Source organism: Thalassophryne amazonica, chromosome 3, assembly GCF_902500255.1.
Source record: "Thalassophryne amazonica chromosome 3, fThaAma1.1, whole genome shotgun sequence".
Lineage (NCBI taxonomy): Eukaryota > Metazoa > Chordata > Actinopteri > Batrachoidiformes > Batrachoididae > Thalassophryne > Thalassophryne amazonica.
The window spans coordinates 31624204-31644895 of NC_047105.1; the positions used below are offsets into that span (position 1 = coordinate 31624204).

General features: G+C 43.3%; 1 protein-coding gene across 3 annotated transcripts in view; it reads right to left on the reverse strand.

Annotated features, from left to right (window-relative positions):
* The window catches only part of mtss1 (MTSS I-BAR domain containing 1), a 92057-nt gene extending 72614 nt beyond the window's left edge, over nucleotides 1-19443 (reverse strand). For 2 of the 3 annotated variants that reach the window (XM_034165993.1, XM_034165994.1), the window contains exon 1: nucleotides 5299-5370. In XM_034165993.1, coding sequence (XP_034021884.1) covers nucleotides 5299-5370 — 72 coding nt within the window. Of the gene's footprint in view, nucleotides 1-5298; nucleotides 5842-19430 lie in introns of those variants that run through there. The other variant, XM_034165992.1, reaches the window with a different exon arrangement.
* Nucleotides 19444-20692: the final 1249 nt, after the last annotated feature.

The following is a 20692-nucleotide window of genomic DNA, read 5'->3' on the forward strand; positions in this document are numbered from 1 at the left end:
TGAAGGGTGTGGCTGCTATGGTGCCGCCATTTTGACCCTTTGCCATGGAACATCAAGTCATGATAACTCCTTCATGCTTTGTCTGATTGACTTGAAACTTCACATGTATGATGACGGTTGGCTCCTGAACACACCCAGCCCCTCTGTTTGTACACTGAGTGCCCCCTAGTGGATGAACAATCAACATGTCATAACTCCTTGATGCATTGTATGATTTGTTTAAAATTTTAACTGTGTGATGAGTGGTTGATCCTGCATGCACATGCCCACATGTGGTCACAAGGGCACCCACTGGCCTGGGAAGGCGGTCGCGCGGAACGAGGGCCTGTATATGACTGCTTGCAGTCCTAGTTTTTATTATTATTTACCTTATTTTGAAGAGATTTGCAGTCATAAAAACACGTTCCGGGCACGTCCCATTGGGAGGAGGCCCCGGGGAAGACCCAGGACAAGCTGGAAGGATTACATCTCTCGGCTGGCTTGGGAACGCCTTGGGGTTCCCCCGGAGGAGCTGGGGGAGGTGTGTGTGGATCGGGAGGTCTGGGCGGCTTTGCTTGAGCTGCTGCCCCCGCGACCCGACTCCGGATAAAGCGGAAGAAAATGGATGGATGGATGGAAAAACAGAATACAATGATTTGCAAGACCCAGGACTAGGTGGAGAGATCACAACTCCAATTCCAATGAAGTTTGGACATTGTGTAAAATGTTCTGAAACAGTTGATAGATGCATTTTATAACTGAAAAACGGGACCGATGCTCACGCGTTAGCATGTCTTAAAGTTTGCATTAAGCTGTTCGCATCTCAGCACGTTTGTTTGCATTTGTTTTCTGTATAATAATTAATGGCTCAGCATTTGTTGTCATAAAAGAGTCAAATGTATTACAAATTGTAATATTTTTTTATTTATTTTTGTTTATATATTAATAATAATAATAGCAACAACAGTAATAGTAATAATTAATAATGCTACAATACAATTTTAGAGAAAGAGAAAAAAGAACCTGATAAATAACACAACAGAAAATACACTCAACAAAAATATAAATGCAACACTTTTGGTTTTGCTCCCATTTTGTATGAGATGAACACAAAGATCTAAAACTTTTTCCACATACACAATATCACCATTTCCCTCAAATATTGTTCACAAACCAGTCTAAATCTGTGATAGTGAGCACTTCTCCTTTGCTGAGATAATCCATCCCACCTCATAGGTGTGCCATTTTTTTGTTGTTGTTTTGTTTTGTTTTGTGATGTGCCGGTATGCAGGCTGCTGAAATTAATTGCCCCTGGTGGGATGAATAAAGTTGTCTAAGTCTAAGTCATACCAAGATGCTGATTAGACACCATGATTAGTGCACAGGTGTGCCTTAGGCTGTCCACATCGTGAGTCACTTTTGTGAGGATTTCCTGTTACGAGAAAGAAATGAGATTGTCTCAGTTTCTTCTTATCCTTGTTTTTCTTGGTCACATACAAGAGTGCAGTCTAAATTTCCAGTTCCACTTATCCCGACAGCTTGCATTGATAGCTTTACATCCGATTTGTCTGACGGGTCTACATGCCATCCTTCATTTAACACTCATCATCCAAATTCCACACAAATTTAGGGTAAAGAAGATTTTTCTTCTCGCTCGCATGTGCCGCAACTGTTGAGCACACCATGAATAACTGTAGCACCACATTCATCTAAGACACGCTTTCATTGGATCAAGGCTATGACTTCAATCAGCCCTAGCCAATCGCTCATGGCTGGAGATTAACAATGTTGCCAGATTGCATGCTGCCATACTGCATCAAAAAGACAACAATCTGGGAGCTATTTTGAGCTTTCAACTTTCAGTCTTTTTTGAAAAGCTTTTAAATTGGTTTCAACGTGGAAAATAGATGTGAACTATTGGAACATTTTGTCCTTTGAGGAAATCATTGGAATTCCAATAAAAATTCCCACGAATTTGCTTGATTGTCAAGAGCCAGGGCTGGTTTAAAAAAAAAAAAAAAAAAAAAAAATCAATAAATAAATAGACAAGGAAGGTTAATGAGGCAAATATCTTTATCCCGAATAGCAGAGATATAGAGAAACATAAAACAAGTTTCACTGAAATCCATAGGGGGCACACCGAAATATGGCCAAATGAAAATCGCCAAATATCGCCTTCTTAACATAAAGAGCGCCACCTATGCAAAAGCGCCCTAACTAAGCCACTGCCATTTATGCAACTTTGGAAAGAACTTGTCCCAGTGTATTCAAATATGCATAAATGAGCAAGGCTTATATAAATATAAATGTAGCCCAAAATGCCAAAAGTTGTGACTTGAAGCACCACCTATAGGCGGCACCCTCATTTAGCCTTGAAAAATATAACGCTAAATGGGAGAACTCCATCCATACATTCATATACCATAAGATCAATGAGAATTACTTAGGGCACATAAACATATTCAAAAGGTCAAAATCCACATTTTGACTATGTCACTGTTTTGGCCCCTTTAACCCCAACCCTAAAAAGGGCCATAATTTTCCTCCCAAAGGGATTTTTGGATAAAAAGCGTAATTTCTGTCCGTTTGGACAATATATCTTCCCTTAAAAAAAACTTCAGTGGCCTACTGAAACATGATATATCACCACCCATTTGAAAGTTACAGATTTTGGCTCTTAAAACATAAAGGTGCAGATACAACATGTACAAGTACCATTAATTAATGGTGCTGATTCCATATTTCTGTGATGTTTAAAGTACTGATTTCTAAAAAAAATAATTTGATGATTTTTAGATTTTTTTTTTTACAGCAATTTAAATCACCTGATTCAAATCATACCAGCCCTGTCAAGAGCTTTCAAAGATAAACAACACTTGAAGATGGATGGAATTTTTTCCCCAAATCTGACATTAACCTTTAAAAAAACTGTTGGACATGCTGCTCTAAGTAAACAGTGTCAGTCCCATAACCTCCTCCCCTCCCATCTGTTAGGACAAAAATAAAAGTCTGAAGTATATCTCTTGTGGCTGTGTCAGCGAGTATAAGATCTTTTTGTTTTGAAGTAAGAATGTCATGGTACAGTGACGACACAGCGTCTGATAAGTCCTGTCAACCACATGTCAGTTAGGACAGACAAACAATGCACAACAATCGCCTGAAGAGTTCAAGGCTAATTCAAAATAAGATAAGTGTCCTGAACTTAAGTGTGATGCTTCTGGACTGACAGAGGTCAGAGGCCGTACAGTGCCAGCCGATCAGGTCACTTAGAGAGGAAAGGAAGAGGCATCCATGAAAACAACCAGGAAACAAAGATAGAAAAACAGGTGTTACATTTGATCTTCAGAAAAATAAAAGGGCTGGATGATAAAACAGTCACTGTAACAGAGATAAAATTCATGTTGGTAGCAATGACAAGCTGTGGACATTTATACTGAATACAAACTGATACAACAACCTGCTACACAGCAGGAAAAAATATGAGACCATCGTCTGCAGTTTTTGGCTTGTACATCCAAGGCCACCCCCATCTACTCTCAAAACGTACTGTTCCTGGGGGTGGGGGGGTGCTGTCTAAGTGGACTCACGTCATCCTCTAAAGCTGAGGAAAGTGTTGACAAAGAGGCTGATCTAACCGAGGGATACAGCTACACTGATATTTATAACAGGACAACAAAACAAAGGTAGAGAAGCTTCTTTCCAACTGAAGACACTGTCAAGTACCACGTCAGCAGGAATGACTACACCTCCCATCTGAACATTTTATAAGAAGACCACAAGATTAGGGCTGAAACGATTAATCGAGTAACTCGAATAATTTGATTACAAAAAATGTTTGAGGCAAATTCTGTGCCTCGAAGCTTCATTTAACGTTGTAGTACATATGCCAGGCCTGTGTGTGGCGCTGCAACGGCCGCAGGAAAAAAGAACAGAAGAAGACTGAAGCATAACAGCTAATCAAATAGCAACGATAGCTACCGCTTTCCAAAGTGACACATAGAGTAAAATAAAGTCTTTTAAGAGAAAGATGGTCCACGCTGATCATCTGAAATAGACTTACTGTACATTTAAAGCGAAGCAGTGTGTTTGTGTATTTTTAAAAAACACACGGACCCGGTGGCCGGCTGCTGTCTCTCTCTACCCAGTGTGAGGGGCTCTCAGACCAGGCGAGTCACAGCTCTGTCCCTGGCTACACTGACAAACAGCAGAAGTCCACTCTTTCTTCTGTGTTTCCCTCAGACTCACACTGAGTCTTACAGGTATCTATACTTTTTTTTTTTAAACAATTAAGAATGACTAGTTTAATATTTGGGACCTTGCCAGTGTGACGTATAGAACTGGGCAATGTGCCCTGCTTCTCCCATCAATGGGCTTTTTACCTGACAATTACATTCCCCGACCTTAAAACATCATCTCAATAACAAAACTTAAGTAAGAACAGTGTATTATGCCACCGGTGTGTATAAATAATGTATTACGTGAACATAAGAATTTAAATATTGTGTTACTAGAGTGGGGTGACTTCAACTGGGGCGAGTTCGCAGTGGGGTGACTTCACTATGAACTGAACCTCCAGCACATCCAGCTGTTCTTCCACACATCCAGAGGCTTTACACAGGCATACAAACCAGACTTAAACTCCACTGAAACCTATATTATTGCTCCACACAATATGTGCTTCCAAACCTGGCCAGCACTTTTGGAAGAATGTTTATAACCTTATAAATCCATCTCTTCAATGACTTAAGAGTTTAATTCCTATGAAATGCACAAAAAAGGGTCTAATATTTGGACAGTTTGAAATATAAACACAGGCAGCTTCTGAATTTGCCAGCTGCCAACCCCAGAATTGTGCAACAGCTTTGAGCACTTGTGGATGTCTTGCGCAGTATCGGAATTCCGATAAGGTCCAACTCCCACGTCCTGTCAGTGCTGACGGACAATGACCCCAAGAACCGGACAAACAGAAGGTCCAGACCTAAAGACAGTTAAACCACTCTAAATTAGATTTAAAACGATTCTACGCGGGTTTGAAATAATTTACAGTTTTTTTAAAGCACGCTTTAAAATTGTGTTTAGACATTTCCGCACCACAGGCAGACTGGATTGAAATGAATAAAAGACTTTCATAGTGTCTGAAACGTGGATATTAAAATAAAGAAAGTGTTAGAATGTTTCAAAGAAAGTGTCAAAGTAAAACAGCGTTTGGAGACACGTTTGTCAAAACAAACAAAAAAAAAAAAAACAGGTGACTGGATGTTTTCTGAGGGATTTGATGTGTTTTAATGTGGTTTTAAGTGGATGTGATGAAGGATTTACCTTCATGTCGCTCATGATGAGCTGGAACAGGCCTCCCAGAGCGCCGCATTCCTTCTCCATTCCCGAATCCATTCTTCCACACGGAAAAACTAAAATTCCAAAGTTTTTGCTCCCAAGAGAAAAAAACAGATCTCTGGAATACAGCTGCCAAAAATCAAGAGGCCTTTTATTGACAGCAGGGACGGATATCACACCGACATGGGGAGGTCCAGCTCACAGAACTTCCAAAAACAGCAGATTAAAAAAATTGTCAAAAATCAGCAACGTGAAAAAGAGAGAAGGCGAGGTGATGGTCTCTCAGCCAAAATCCACTCAGCCGATACGTCCAGCCGGCCAGCCCGATAAAAAACACCACATCCTGTCTGAATCATCCAGGAGACGGTTAGAAACTTGGACTTGGCGGCTTCACCAAGTCCAGTCCGGAGTCCAGAATCCGGCCTACTTTTAGTCCAGACTCCAAGAAAACGGCAACTAGCGCTGCTAACGCCGCTAAGCTAGCCTCAAATCCGCGAGCAACCTGTAGATTAAAAAAAAGGCCGATTACTTCACTAAAATAACGCTGTCCAGACTTCAGTCTTCCCGTTCACACCTCCAGGAGCGAATCACAGACTTCACGCTGTTTACGTGAGAGTTAACAGTTACAACGACAGAAATAAGAGGAATCCCAGTTACTCCGACAGGAGTCCCGAAGGAGAGTGTAGAACAGATTCGCCCGTACTCCAAACACCACATCCGCTCCGGCCTTTCAAAATAAAATACTGAACTTTGATTTAAAGGGGTTATATTATACACACCTTTTCAGAAGGTTGATCACCAGGTATCTTACAAACAGATATCAGAGTGTTTAGTCAAAAAATCTCTCCTCAAAATGCTCCAGTAACTCCAATAAGCAGTTGAAGATGAGTGAGAACTGACTTGTTTCTGAGTCTGCCGCTTTAACCTGACTTCACCAACGTGGGCTTCCAAATTACAAATATTCCTGTTGTGGGGACATTAAAGTAATATTGTATTTTAAATGGTTAACGTCATTAAAATGATTTGTAAGGTTAAACAGGATAATGAGTGCAATTTATGTCAGTTTTTCTGTCTAAAACTGCTTTTAATGCATTAAAATATTGATTTATTCACTGACAACTTTGGTTTGGATGACAGCAGATAATTTGCACACGCCTCTGACTTCAGGTTCATTTGGTAAATGGTTTCTGGTGAATGTGAGTTCTCTTTGTTAGCTTGCACACACCATTTATGAATGAGTGTTGATACGAATAGTTCCAGTAAAGACAGAACTTGACGCATACTTATAAAAGGACTTGTACACACAACAAAGCTGTGAGCATTTTTAAGACTAATTGTGTGTGGGATGTATATTCAACTCAAATGAAATATATTCACATTCTGGCAAATTAATAAAATCTTGTTGTTCTCTTTTTTTAAAAGAAGAAAACTGATATTCAGAATTATTTTATTTCATATGAATGTGGGGATGTGCATGTCGTTCATGCACAAAAATGTCAAAGAACAAAAATAACAAGGACACACCCACACTTCACCTGGTCAAAGGTACACCCACATTCCACCTTAACAAAGACACGCCCACACTTCACCTGGTTGAAGACACATCCACATTCCATCTGACCAAAGGCACGCCCACACATCACCTGGTCAAAAGGTATGCCCACACATCACCTGGTTAAAAGGCACGCCCACACTTCACCTGGTTAACTACATGTCCACATTCCACCTTAACAAAGACATGCCCACACTTCACCTGGTTAAGGACATGTCCACATTCCATCTGACCAAAGACACGCCCACACTTCACCTGGTCAAAGACATGCCCACATTCCATCTGAACAAAGACACACTCATACTTTACCTGGTCAAAGACATGCCCACATTCCACCTGAACAAAGACACACTCATACTTTACCTGGTCAAAGACATGTCCACATTCCACCTGAACAAAGACACACTCATACTTTACCTGGTCAAAGACATGCCCACATTCCACCTGAACAAAGACACACTCATACTTTACCTGGTCAAAGACATGCCCACATTCCACCTGAACAAAGACACACTCATACTTTACCTGGTTAAAGACATGTCCACATTCCATCTGACCAAAGACATGCCCACACTTCACCTGGTAAAAGACATGTCCACATTCCATCTGACAAAAAGACACACCCACACTTCACCTGGTCAAAGACATGCCCACATTCCACCTGAACAAAGACACGCCCACACTTCACCTGGTTAAAGACATGCCCACATTCCACCTGGTCAAAGACACACCCACCCACACACACACTATCAGCAACACATTCAGGTCTGAATTTAAGCTTTATATAAATGAGCAGCTTCTCACAACAGGTGGAGGATCATCAGTCCGCACGCCACGGCAGTGAGAAGCGAGCTGCACAATTCTCATCAATGTTCACATATACTGCATAACAAAATACCAAGTTACTGTTAACAATTATTCAGACAATCAAATCACCTCTGATGTGTGCTGACAGCATGTGTCCCTCACCCGTCCTCCTTCACAGGCACGATGTGTCAAACCCAGGCGCGGTCCTCAGCGTCTCACAAACGAACATCACAAGGTCGAGTTCCCGGCAATTCTGCTTGAATCACACATGGCTTAAATGCAGAACGCCATCTCATTATCTGCTTCAGCTGAAAGTCTTTAAGGTTGCACGTGAGCACCATCCACAGGTGCTGTACATCACGTTGATGAGGGTGAAGGACTCTTCTGCCAGCACCTTCTCCACAGACAATAAATCAGTTTGCATACCGCCTGGAGAGCAAAGAAAAGAAAAGAACACCAAAATGTCCAGCCAAACCCCCAACACACAACAAATAAGACAGATCTATATTTGATTTTGGGGATCAAAACACACCCTGAGTTGAGTTATTCTTATATAATATAATATAATACAATATAATATAATATAATGTGGGTGTGACGCTACACACGCTCTGATTAGCTAATTTCCGGTCTGATATTTTCCCATGTCAGATTGTTACCATGACAATCGGTCCGGATCACTTATCACATTTGTTACAAACCAGAAAGCAAAAAACATGATTAGAAACCAAGTCGGACATGAACATACTCCATAAATATGTAAACAGCATTGGAAAAAACACACAGATTAAAAGTTTACCAGGTAATGACCGGATCATCTGTTAGCAAGTTCTTCATGTGTTTCTGCTACTTTTTCTATAGCCACATCTATAGTCACATCTCTATTTCAGCAATATCAGAATACTCGTAAGTGTGCATGTGCATATATTCACCAGTAGATGATGCTGTAACCTGCATAATATCCTTTTAACTTTAGATGTCTGTAAACTCTTGAGCATTTAAAAAAAATACAATTCCACAAAACCAATCTCCACTTTCCCAAATCTCTCTCTCTCTCTCTCTCTCTCTCTCTCTCTCTCTCTCTCTCTCTCTCTCTCTCTCTCTCTCTCTCTCTCTCTCTCTCTCTCTCTCTCTATATATATATATATATGTACATACATACATACTTGGAGGCTGATTATTTCCGGTCAGGTGTTAGTGTGGGTAACTTGACCTGGATACGTGTCCCTGGATGGTCGGGGCTTGTTGGAAGGTAATGAGGTGGCAGCCCAGCGGAGCGGAGTTTAATATTATCTTTCAACAGCTCAGTCTTTATTCAGAGTTCACTGGTTTCATTATCCAGACATTGCTTTTTTAAAATTTTTATTCTGAATCAACCACTTTACCAGTGTCATGGCTACCAGCCCCATTACCATAGCAACCCATATGCTTCAGCACGCGTGCGTGTGTCTGCTGAGTCATGGCACTGTCGTCACCATAGCAACCAGCATGTCTCATCGTATCCGTTTGGCTGCGGAGCGGCTGCCCGCGAAACGCTCATCTCCATTTTAACCAAAGCGTATGACGTCATACAGAGAGCTCTGCTGCCACACTGTTTTTAAAAATAAGAATAAACTTTCCATTTCCTGTCGTTGATGTTGGTTGGATTGAGCTGTGCCAGATGCAAACCCACCTCCTCATGTTAATCATGTACCGATGTCTGTCTATCAACATGTAATTTTGTTCCAAACGCTGCCACGTGGAACCATCCGCCATCGCCAAGAAGCGCAAAATCACAAAATAAATACATGAATAGCACTAAATATAAATTAATTTGATTAAAAAAAAAAAAAAAAAAGAGTCTAAAGACCCTGAAGTCCTTTGAACAAAGAAAGTCATTTTGTCCACATACAGGTAAAGTGGCATTAAGTTATAGTCATTTGTATTAGAGGTGGGCGATACCAGTAATTTTGGTATTGGTCCGATACCAATTCAATACAGGCCCAGTATCGCCAATATCGATACCCATACCGATACTTTTTCATATTTAAGCTTCATAGATCCAAAGGATCCAAAAGACCTAGGATAGAATTTCACCAAACATTGTACGTGACAGCAAAATACTTTATTCTCACAATCAACATTTTTGTTTAAAAAAATATCACAACACAACTTAAAACAAAATCTCCTGAGGTAGAGGGCTGACAAACCACAATACAAGGGTGCGCTGCTCCGTGTTGTGTGACACAGCGCAATGCAGCGCTGCTCTTACAGACAGAGAGTAGACTTTGATGAATCTGCGTGCGCAGCAGTCAGTGTGTGCGGGAGAGAAAAAAAGCTTGATTATCGAACCTTTTACACAAGGATCGCTCAAAATCAATACCAGCGTTGGTATCGATATTGTCGATATTAGGATCGATCCACCCACCTCTAATTTGTATGTATTCACCTGAAGTTGTTTACTCTTCTGGGGGGTCCTGGGGAGCCCACAGGGATCCAATCAGAATGTCCAACTTATCCTGCCCGGTCAGGCCCCGAAAGAGCATCTGTAACAAATTTCAGAAAATGCCATGAGAGAGAAAACTGACCCACCTTTCGTCAAAAAAGTGACAGCTGCCAATCAAAATCGGCCACGTCACTAAGCCCCGCCCCCTCTATGACGTCATAGCCAATCAGAATTGATGACGTCACTATGTCCCGCCCCTAAGCCCCTCCCCTAGTCCCGCCTCCAAGCCCCGCCCCTTATGACGTCACAGCCAATCATAATCGATGACGTCATTATGCCCCGCCCCTAAGCCCCGCCCCTAGTCCCGCTTCCGAGCCCCCGCCCCTTATGACGTCACATCCAATCAGAGTCGATGACGTCAGTATGTCCCGCCCCTAAGCCCCGCCCCCGGCTCCTCCCCTAGTTCCGCCCCTGGCTCCTCCCCTAGCCCCACCCCCAAGCTCCTCCCCTAACCCCGGCCAAGCACCGCCTCCAAGCCATACCTCCCCTCCCACCCAGGGTCTAATATTTTAATGTCATTTTATTTCATGAATTAAAGAACGATTAAAAATACCTAGATCTTTTTAATGTATTAAAGAATTAACTAATTCTGAAATAATTAAACATAAATCACTGTCTATTATTTAATGACCCTTTAATATCTTTAATTCTTAAATTATTACGTTTCCTTTTCTGTTTTTTAATTCGTAAATTAAAGAAGGGGAACAAATACCCGTCTCTCTCGGCTGTAAGTCTTTGCAGCAAGACGGTCAAATACCCACGCATAGAGCCGCTCGCGGAAACATGACCCCACGGCTGTAAAACCTGTTGCAGACGCTGTGTCTGTGTGAGTGCGTGTGTGTGTGCGTGTGTGTGTGTGTGTGTGTGTGTGTGTGTGTGTGTGTGTGTGTGTGTGGCGGGACACCCGCTGAGCGGAGATGCTGCCCCGAGGTGATGAACCCGAAGAACAATAAACAATGCTCCTTATCACTCACGCCAGATGATGTTTTCTTTTAAGATATTAGCCGATCGATCATGGGGCGCGGGACACCCGCTGAGCGGAGATGCTGCCCCGAGCCCGAACAATAAACAATGCTCCTTATCACTTACGTCCCTGGGAACGAGTCAGCGAGCATTTCCACTACGACCGGTGAAGAGTGAAGATGCCTGGACCCCCAGCTATGGGTATAAAATAGAATAAATTTGCGGAAAAAATCCTGGAAAACCATGTTGTTTAATTAAGTTTTCTTGTCTTCGAGCAGAGTGCGAAAACCGCATCAGCTTTCAGGGTAAGTGATTTAAGTAATCTGTTTTGATAGAAATGAGTGTTTTTAAATGATGCATGCCGTCTGAAACTGTCTTTTTTTTTTTTTTTTTTTTTTTTTAGACAAAACCACGCAGACGGTCCAGAGCGCGTTCGGACCCGTCCTCGGTAATATATTTGAAATAGTACAGAATATCCGCTTGCGAGGGTGATGCTTTGTATTCATTTATTTATGTTAATTCTAGAAATCAAGTCAGAGCCCCCTGAAGAAGTTCGAAGGCTGGAAGCCCCAACTTCACCACGCAGATGTAAGTACAGCGATCGAGATTAAATCACGGTTAAAACTCTGGAATAACCCGATTTTTTCTGTCACAGCCCATGGAGAAGCGGGTCAGTGGGAGAGACCCGTAAAACGATCCGCGGATGTACACGGTAAGGAGTCGGAGTTTATGTATTTATTTATTTTAAATATTTAATAACTAACGATTTTCTCTTTTTTCAGCACGCGGTGGAGGGAGACCGTCTATTTTCCACAGAGACGCAAGGCTCGAAGATATTCTGAGCTGGGATTAACCTCATCACGCAACTTTCTTGAAAATGTGTAGTCTGTTTTTATTTTTTTATTTTTTCTCTTATTTCGATGGAACGGGAGAATTCATTTGAAGAGGTATATTAACTGAATTTCTTGAGGTAGATTCTTCCTGCTACAGATTTTAAAAGATGGAAGGAGAGAATTCACATCGGGAAAATAACTTCGGACGTGTATTGGATTTAAACGCTTCAATAATCGACTCAGCGGGGAGCGCTCCTGGAGCAGATGGTCCATTCCCCGAGGCGTTAAATTCGCCGCCTCAAAATAACATCGAGTCCGGAGAGAGACTTTTAAGCCGTGTTCGTTTAACACCGTTAAATGAGGCTCTTAACAATTTAGCTGCTGAACGAGAATCGGAAGAAATTAACCCCTACATCATTTCTGCGATTAACGCTATAAATTCGACGGTCCAGTCTGATACTGAAGAGCCCCCTAACCCCCCGCACACCTCACCTCCAGACGAGTCCGGTCCCGCGGCGTTGAACCAGGTACGTCTGACTCCGTTAAATAACGCCGTAAACCTCCTCGCGTGTGAAGTTAATCCTCACGTCCAATCCGCGGTGGATGAATTAAATCAAACGCCTAACGACGCTCGCGCTTTTTCACCTTTAAGAAGTCCCTCCCCGCGCAATGCGCGCGGAGAAGAGATTTTAAACAGAGCTCGTTTAACCCCGATAAACGCGGCGATCTCTGTTTTGATGGAAGACGGAGATGATGCACGACCGGGACCCAGCCGACACTCTCCCATGACGGGTGGTGGGGCTGCTAACGTCATCAGGAGACCTGCTTTTAACAATATCGAAATCAGGCTGCCTCTCAATTTCCAGCGCGCCGACGAAATTCCCGACTACGCGGAATTTTACCGTAACGTCGTAGGGGCTCTTCATAACTCGGTCGAAAAGGCTTTAACACACGCCAGGGCCGGGGACTTTATCCAAATGGAGATTCGTGGGGACTCAGTCTACAACGAGGCCGCTTTGATCAGCTCATATAACGACGCTGGCGATGTGACGGGCTTCCAAAATCTGTTAGAACGATTGATACAATCAAATTCCAACGTTTTAGCCGACAAGTCTCTGGAATTAGTGGTTCAAGTCATCCGCAACCAGAACGGCGCGGGGAAGCGCAGAATAGATGACCTCCTCCATCACGAGGTTCTGAGGAAAAAATCCAAATGCCTTAATATCGTGTATAATCCTGACAACAGTTTATGTTTCGCGATAAACCTCGTTCAGTTATTGAATCCTCATCTGAGTACGCACGAGGCGGAGCAGCGCGGACTGGCGTTACAAAATAGCGTCGGATTAACGGAAGCTACGCCGGTATCTTTAGAGCAGGTGGGAAAATTTGAAAACGCTCTGGGTTGTAAAATTGTGGTGTTTTTCAGAGCCGAAGGGGAGAGAAAGCTGACAAAATTCCAGACAGGAATACCGGCGCAGCAGAAAACTCTTTTCGTTTTTCTGTTTAATAATCATTTTTACGGAATCATCGATTTAAAGAGATTTTTGGGAGTGAAATATGTATGTAAGTTTTGCTTTGAGGGGTACAATAACCACGCCTCCCATAATTGTCCGTCATATTGTAAAATTTGTGAATCCACGCAGTGTTATGAGAAAAATAACCCTGTATTCTGCAGCGAATGTAACAAGGAGTGTCGCTCTCCCACCTGTTACAGCCTGCATAAACAGCCGAAGTATCGTCCTTCCGCCGGTAAGTTCGTTAATGTGTGTGATAACAGAAAAAAATGCTCTCGATGTAAACGTGAGTATTACATAGCGTTTTCTAAAAACAGCGCTCCGCACGTGTGTAAGCAGAAGAGGTGTCATATATGCAGCGAGGCTCTCCAGGAGCCGAGCGAGGGTCACCTCTGCTATATGACCCCACTCAAAGCTGAAGAGACGCATTCAGAGAAATATGTTTTTTATGATTTTGAAACGTATGTCGATAATAACGGGGAACACGTACCGTTTTACGTCAGCGCTGTAACAAAGACGGGTGATTTTTGGAGCGCATGGGGGACAGACTGCGTAGCCCGCTTCTTTAAACATTTTAGAACGAGAAAATTCAAAGAATACGTGTTCATCGCTCACAACTCAAAAGGTTTTGACGGCTATTTGCTTCTAAAGTATTTAGTCCAGCAGGGCGTAACCCCCGCTGTGATTATGACCGGGAGTAAACTATTACTCATGACAGACGCCGCCTTTAAACAGAAATATATAGATTCGTTATCTTTCCTTACAATGCGCTTATCTCAGATGCCTAAAGCCCTGGGGATCCGGCTGAAAGACGAAATCATCCGCAAAGGTTACTTTCTGCACCTGTTCAGTTCAGAAAAAAATCTGAACTATGTCGGTCCGTACCCTGACTCAGCGGCTTACGGGGTCGCAAATATGTCAGAGGGAGAAAGAGAGGAATTTAACGCATGGTACGTGCGGAAAAAAAACGCAATTTTTGATTTTAAAGCCGAGGCCGTTATGTATTGTGATAACGACACAAAAATCTTGGCTGCAGCCTGCTCCAAATTTATGTCTGAATTCATCGCTGAAACACTCGTGGATCCTTTTACCTGCGTTACAATCGCCTCAGCGTGTATGAAAGTCTTCCAAACTAACTTTCTTGCTCCAAAAACGCTGGCGATCCCCTCCGCCGACAATTATAGAACGAGGCATAAAAAATATTCGGACGTGGCCGTGCAATGGTTAGAATGGGTTGCTGAGACGCAAAACATTATCATCGATCATGCTCTAAACAGGGGCGAGAAAAAAATAGGAGGTTATTATGTTGATGGGTATGCTCAGATTGACGGCCGGATAAAAGTGTGGGAGTTTCTCGGATGTTTTTACCACGGGTGTGCAAGGTGTTTTACACAGCATGAAATAAACCCTCTCACAAACACCTCATTTGGAGAGCTCCACGCAGCGTGTCAGAAAAAAATAGCCTTTCTGCGGGCTATGCCGGGCGTCACCCTCAACGTAATTTGGGAGCATCAATGGCTTGAAATGAGGCTGAGGGATGAGAGCGTTCAGTGTTTCCTCGCCCGCAGGGGGTTACCGCCGCCCCTCGAACCTCGCGACGCTTTATACGGCGGTCGGACTTGCGCGTCCCGTCTGAGGTACACGGCTGAGCAAGATGAGACGGTCTATTACGTCGACGTGACCTCGCTGTATCCTTACGTTAACGTAAATTTCACATATCCCACGGGGCATCCGGAAATTATCGAGAGAAATTTCAGAGACCCCAGGACTTATTTCGGGCTCATCAAAGCCATCGTGTACCCGCCCCAGGGGCTAAAATTCCCCGTCCTCCCACACAGAACTCCTCACGGTAAACTGGTGTTTACTCTGTGTCGCACCTGCGCTGATGAAAATAATCAAGCTGCAGCGTGCACACACAGTCAGCAGCAGAGAGCTCTGTCTGGGACTTGGACGACCCCGGAATTCCACAAAGCTCTGGATACAGGCTATGCTGTAGCTAAGATTTTTGAAGTCTGGCATTTTGAGGAAAAAAGTGATAAAATCTTTGAGGGGTACATAAACACCTTCTTAAAACACAAGCAAGAAGCCTCTGGTTTCCCTCCCGAATTTGATAAAGACTCCGAGAGCAGAGAAAAATACATCACGGACTACTGGCTGAATCAGAAGATTCGTTTAGACCCAGAAAAAATCAGTCACAATCCGGCAAAACGACAGATGGCTAAGATCTGCCTCAACTCCTTCTGGGGGAAATTCGCCCAGAGGGCAAATCTGACGCAGACCGCGCTCGTTAAAAATGCTGACGATCTGTTCAGGTATCTGTTTTCTGAAGAGTACGAGGTCACATATCTAACATTCCTCAGCAGTCAGGCGGCTATGGTTCAATGGAGGTACGGCCCGCGGCACGTCAGCCGACCGGGTAAAACCGTCAATATTTTCATCGCGGCGTTTACAACGGCGTACGCGCGTTTGACCTTGTACGGTTTTATGGAGGCTGTGGCAAATCCTGACAGGATTCTGTATTATGATACCGATAGCCTGATTTACGTTTGTAGGCGGGGTGAAACCCCGCTGCCTACCGGTAATTATCTGGGGCAGCTCACCGACGAGTTGAACGGCGACGTCATCACAGAGTTTGCAGCGGCGGGACCTAAAAGTTACGCATATAAAACCGCACGAGGTAAAACGGTCATGCGTGTGAAGGGGATCACTCAAACCCACGAAAGCTGTCAGAAAATAAACTTTGACAGCGTCAAAGATCTGGTCGAGGGTTATATAAAAGATCCCGCCCTCGCTGCATCTATCATAACGCCGCAGCAGGGAATTAAACGTCATAAAAGCAGTTTCAGTTTGACAAACGTGTCATTTCAAAAATCCTTCAGGGTGGTGTATGACAAGCGGCGTCTTTTAAAGGACGGGGAAACCGAACCGTTCGGATTTTGAAACATGTCTCACTCTGGAAATACGGTGGAGATTGACCCCAGACTTCAGCTCCCATTCTCCTGTCTCATCGTTGGACCGAGTGGTTCGGGAAAGACTGTGTTTGTGAAAACATTGCTGGAAAATTGTAGCCACGCTATGAGATATGTGCCTGACAACATTGTATGGCTGTATACGTCTGAACAACCTCTGTATTCTGAACTGAAGAATAAAAATATTAAATTTGTAAGAGGACTCCCTGACTCATTTCTGGACGACAGCCTTTTCCCTGAAGGTCAGAGCCATCTGGTTATTTTGGACGATCTCATCTTTCAAGCAACGGATCATCCTGAAGTTGTAAGAATTTTCACCCAGTACAGACATCACCGGAATATGAGCGTCATCATGATCACACAGAACGTGTTTCATAAAGGGAAATACAGTCGAACCATCAGTTTGAATTGTAATTATATGGTGCTGTTTAAAAATCCCAGAGACAAGTTACAGATGAACATTCTGGCTCAGCAAATGTTTCCCGGCAGAAAAAATTTTTTTTGGAGGCACTTGATGATGCTACGAGCGTACCTTACGGGTATTTATTACTGGATTGCACGCAGGAGTGTCCAGATCAGTTCAGACTGAGATCGGGATTACTCCCGCACGAGTGGCCCACAGTTTATTTACAGAAAGATAAACAGATATGAGCTCTCTTTTAAAAAGGAACGCCCCCGCTCTTAAAGCGCTAATCAGAGCCGGGGCGAGGGAGCGTCACTACAGCCTGAAGACCTGCAGGCCGGAGCTTCTGAAAACTTTATCCGAGATCGCTTTGAATATATTAAAGGGGAATATCGCCTTGAGCGACTCTCAATTCCGGGCCTTGAAAAAACGAAAAAGAGTTTTACGTCTTCTGGCCGACAGAAAAACCAGTTATAAAAAGAAGCGGGGAGCGCTGATTCAGACGGGCGGCTTTCTCCTGCCTCTGCTCGCCGCGGCCCTGCCCGTTATAACGAGTCTAATAGTACCCAGAGGATAATGGCGTTCAAAGCGGCGCAAAAGATGTTTTTACTCACTCCACAGCAGATGCTTCAACTCAGTCATTCCGTTCCGCCGAGCGGAAATAACATCAGACAAACGGCGGAAAATGATTTAGACTCGCGAATGCGAGGTATACTGGAAGAACGTACTCACTCTCCTTATGAAAAAATTAAAAAGTATGAGGCTCTGCTGCAGCGCTATTTAACCCTGATCAAGCAGGGGGAACTCGAATCACGCGTTTCACCCCCGCAAGAGACTCGCGTCGCTAAGCAACCTGAGGAGGAGGGGGTGGAGGAGGAGGAGGAGGAGGATGAGACTGTCACAGAGGTCCTGAAGAATATCCCCTCCAGAGAGCGTAGAAACGCTGAATATATTATGAGGAAATTATCGAAGGGTGATACGCGCTGGAGTCCGTCGGGGGAATTTATTTACAAGGGGAAAGTCGTGAGGGGGTCTCACGCCATAGATCTTATGAAACATCTCGGATCCTCGTTCAAGAAATCGAGCCCTCCTACAGGCTGGGTGAAGTTCCTCAATATTTTACAGGAGCGGAACATCCCGGTGGCGTGCGTATCAAACCCGCAAGCCCGCGAGCAGCTTCAGAAGCTTAAAAAAGGCCGGAGCAGCTCGCCGGATGAATCCCTTCTTTTAACCGATTCGCCGGCCAGGAAGAAACTTAAGAAAAAAAAAAAAGACTTCCAACGCTGGGAAGGTTTCTCACCATAAAAGGAGGGTATCGAATTAAAAACTGACTGGATATTATGATCAAGATTCTTTAAAATACATCGCAGTCAGTCACGTTTTTGTATATTGTTACTAATAAAACACAGACTGAAACTCATCTCCGGCCTTCATCACTTTTATTCGGTATACGGTTTAAAAAACAACTTTCAACACTTCTCTACTTAATAACAACGATGCAAAAACATTAAAGGTATGATCGGGGGTGCATTTTCTACACATTCGGAACATTTTTCACAAAAAACACATAAAAAAAATCAAAGGTCAAAGGTCAAAGCTTCTTTCTACGTTTAAAAACGGGGGTTTACATCATGCAAACGCGATAAAACTTTAAAGGTATGATCGGAAGGCCGCTCTCACACATCCACCCCGTTTTCAGGCGAAAAAAAACATAAAAAAAATTTAGGATCAAAGATTAACACTTCTTTCTGTACTTAATAACAATGTTTTAAAGCGTGCAAACGCGATAAAACTTTAAAGGTATGTTCGGAAGGCCGCTCTCACACATCCACCCCGTTTTCAGGCGAAAAAAAAACACATAAAAAAAATCAAAGGTCAAAGGTCAAAGCTTCTTTCTACGTTTAAAAACGGGGGTTTACATTATGCAAACGCGTTAAAACTTTAAAGGTATGTTCGGAAGGCCGCTCTCACACATCCACCCCGTTTTCAGGCGAAAAAAAAACACATACAAAAAATCAAAGGTCAAAGGTCAAAGCTTCTTTCTACGTTTAAAAACGGGGGTTTACATTATGCAAACGCGTTAAAACTTTAAAGGTATGTTCGGAAGGCCGCTCTCACACATCCACCCCGTTTTCAGGCGAAAAAAAAACACATACAAAAAATCAAAGGTCAAAGGTCAAAGCTTCTTTCTACGTTTAAAAACGGAGGCTTACATTATGCAAACGCGTTAAAACTTTAAAGGTATGATCGGAAGGCCGCTCTCACACATCCACCCCGTTTTCAGGCAAAAAAAAACACATACAAAAAATCAAAGGTCAAAGGTCAAAGCTTCTTTCTACGTTTAAAAACGGAGGTTTACATTATGCAAACGCGTTAAAACTTTAAAGGTATGATCGGAAGGCCGCTCTCACACATCCACCCCGTTTTCAGGCGAAAAAAAACACATACAAAAAATCAAAGGTCAAAGGTCAAAGCTTCTTTCTACGTTTAAAAACGGAGGTTTACATTATGCAAACGCGTTAAAACTTTAAAGGTATGATCGGAAGGCCACTCTCACACATCCACCCCGTTTTCAGGCGAAAAAAAAACACATAAAAAAAATCAAAGGTCAAAGGTCAAAGCTTCTTTCTACGTTTAAAAACGGGGGTTTACATTATGCAAACGCGTTAAAACTTTAAAGGTATGATCGGAAGGCCGCTCTCACACATCCACCCCGTTTTCAGGCGAAAAAAACACATACAAAAATCAAAGGTCAAAGGTCAAGGCTTCTTTCTACGTTTAAAAAACGGGGGTTTAAATTTTCCAAACGCAATAAAACTTTAAAGGTATGATCGGGAGAGCGTTCTAAGACGGGGGTTACATTTTCACACGGAAAAACATAAAAAAATAGGAACGCCGGTTAACACAAGCCGTGACAATATTTAAACTCATGCAGAGGCCCTGCTAGCTGGTTACAGGAGGTATTGCAGCTTTTCTTAAGGCAATAACGATATCTTTTCACAAAATCAGAAACCAAATCATCGTTCGCGATAGTATTTTCGGAGTATAAAGACACCACGTCCCGGTACGACTTCCCACTGGCTCTGTTATACAGATAATACACGCAGTGTTGTCCGCATACGTCGGATAACTCGTGCTGAAGCTGCTTGTTGTGATACAGAATGTTTTTAACATCTGGGAGATTCTCCAGATATTGCAGGATGCTTTTAGGGTAGTAATCAAAGTCAGGGCTGAGGCCGAACGAGTCAAAAAATGTGGCTCGACCATTTTTTTCAACGGTGAGCGCTAACCAGTGTTCTCCCGGTAAATGTCTAGGGTGGGTGTTTACAATGAAATATACGGGAGGGCGCGGCTTGATCCGGAATAACTCGTCAGACGCAAAAACACCGGCAAACAGGTCTCCTATTAAGCCCCTCATAACTGCGTCCAATTCCAGGGTGTTCATCAGTAAAAATCCACAAGGACCTGTCGCTTGGAATTAATCTCCAGGAGAGAATCATAACACGCGTACACTATCAGCGTGGTGGTATGCGGAGTCGCGACTCTGAATCTCATTTCAAGTCGCAGGGTGCCTGTGGAGACGGGGCTCAGAGCGCCGCTGTCCTCCTCCGGGTTTAAATTGAAGACGTACAGCGCGTAGCCGCGCGCAAAATCCTCCCGGTCTATACAGAGAGGCTGGTCTTTGAGGTGTCGTCCGGTCGCGGTGTAGAGATTGTAAAACTCCCTGACAGAGAGTTCGTTGTTAAATTCAGGCTGGAAAGCTTTAGCCGGCAGCTGTCTCCCGTTTTGACTGAGTGCGAGGTACTCCAGGTCATAGTGTGCAAATTCAAACGGGGACAGATCTCTTCTCCCA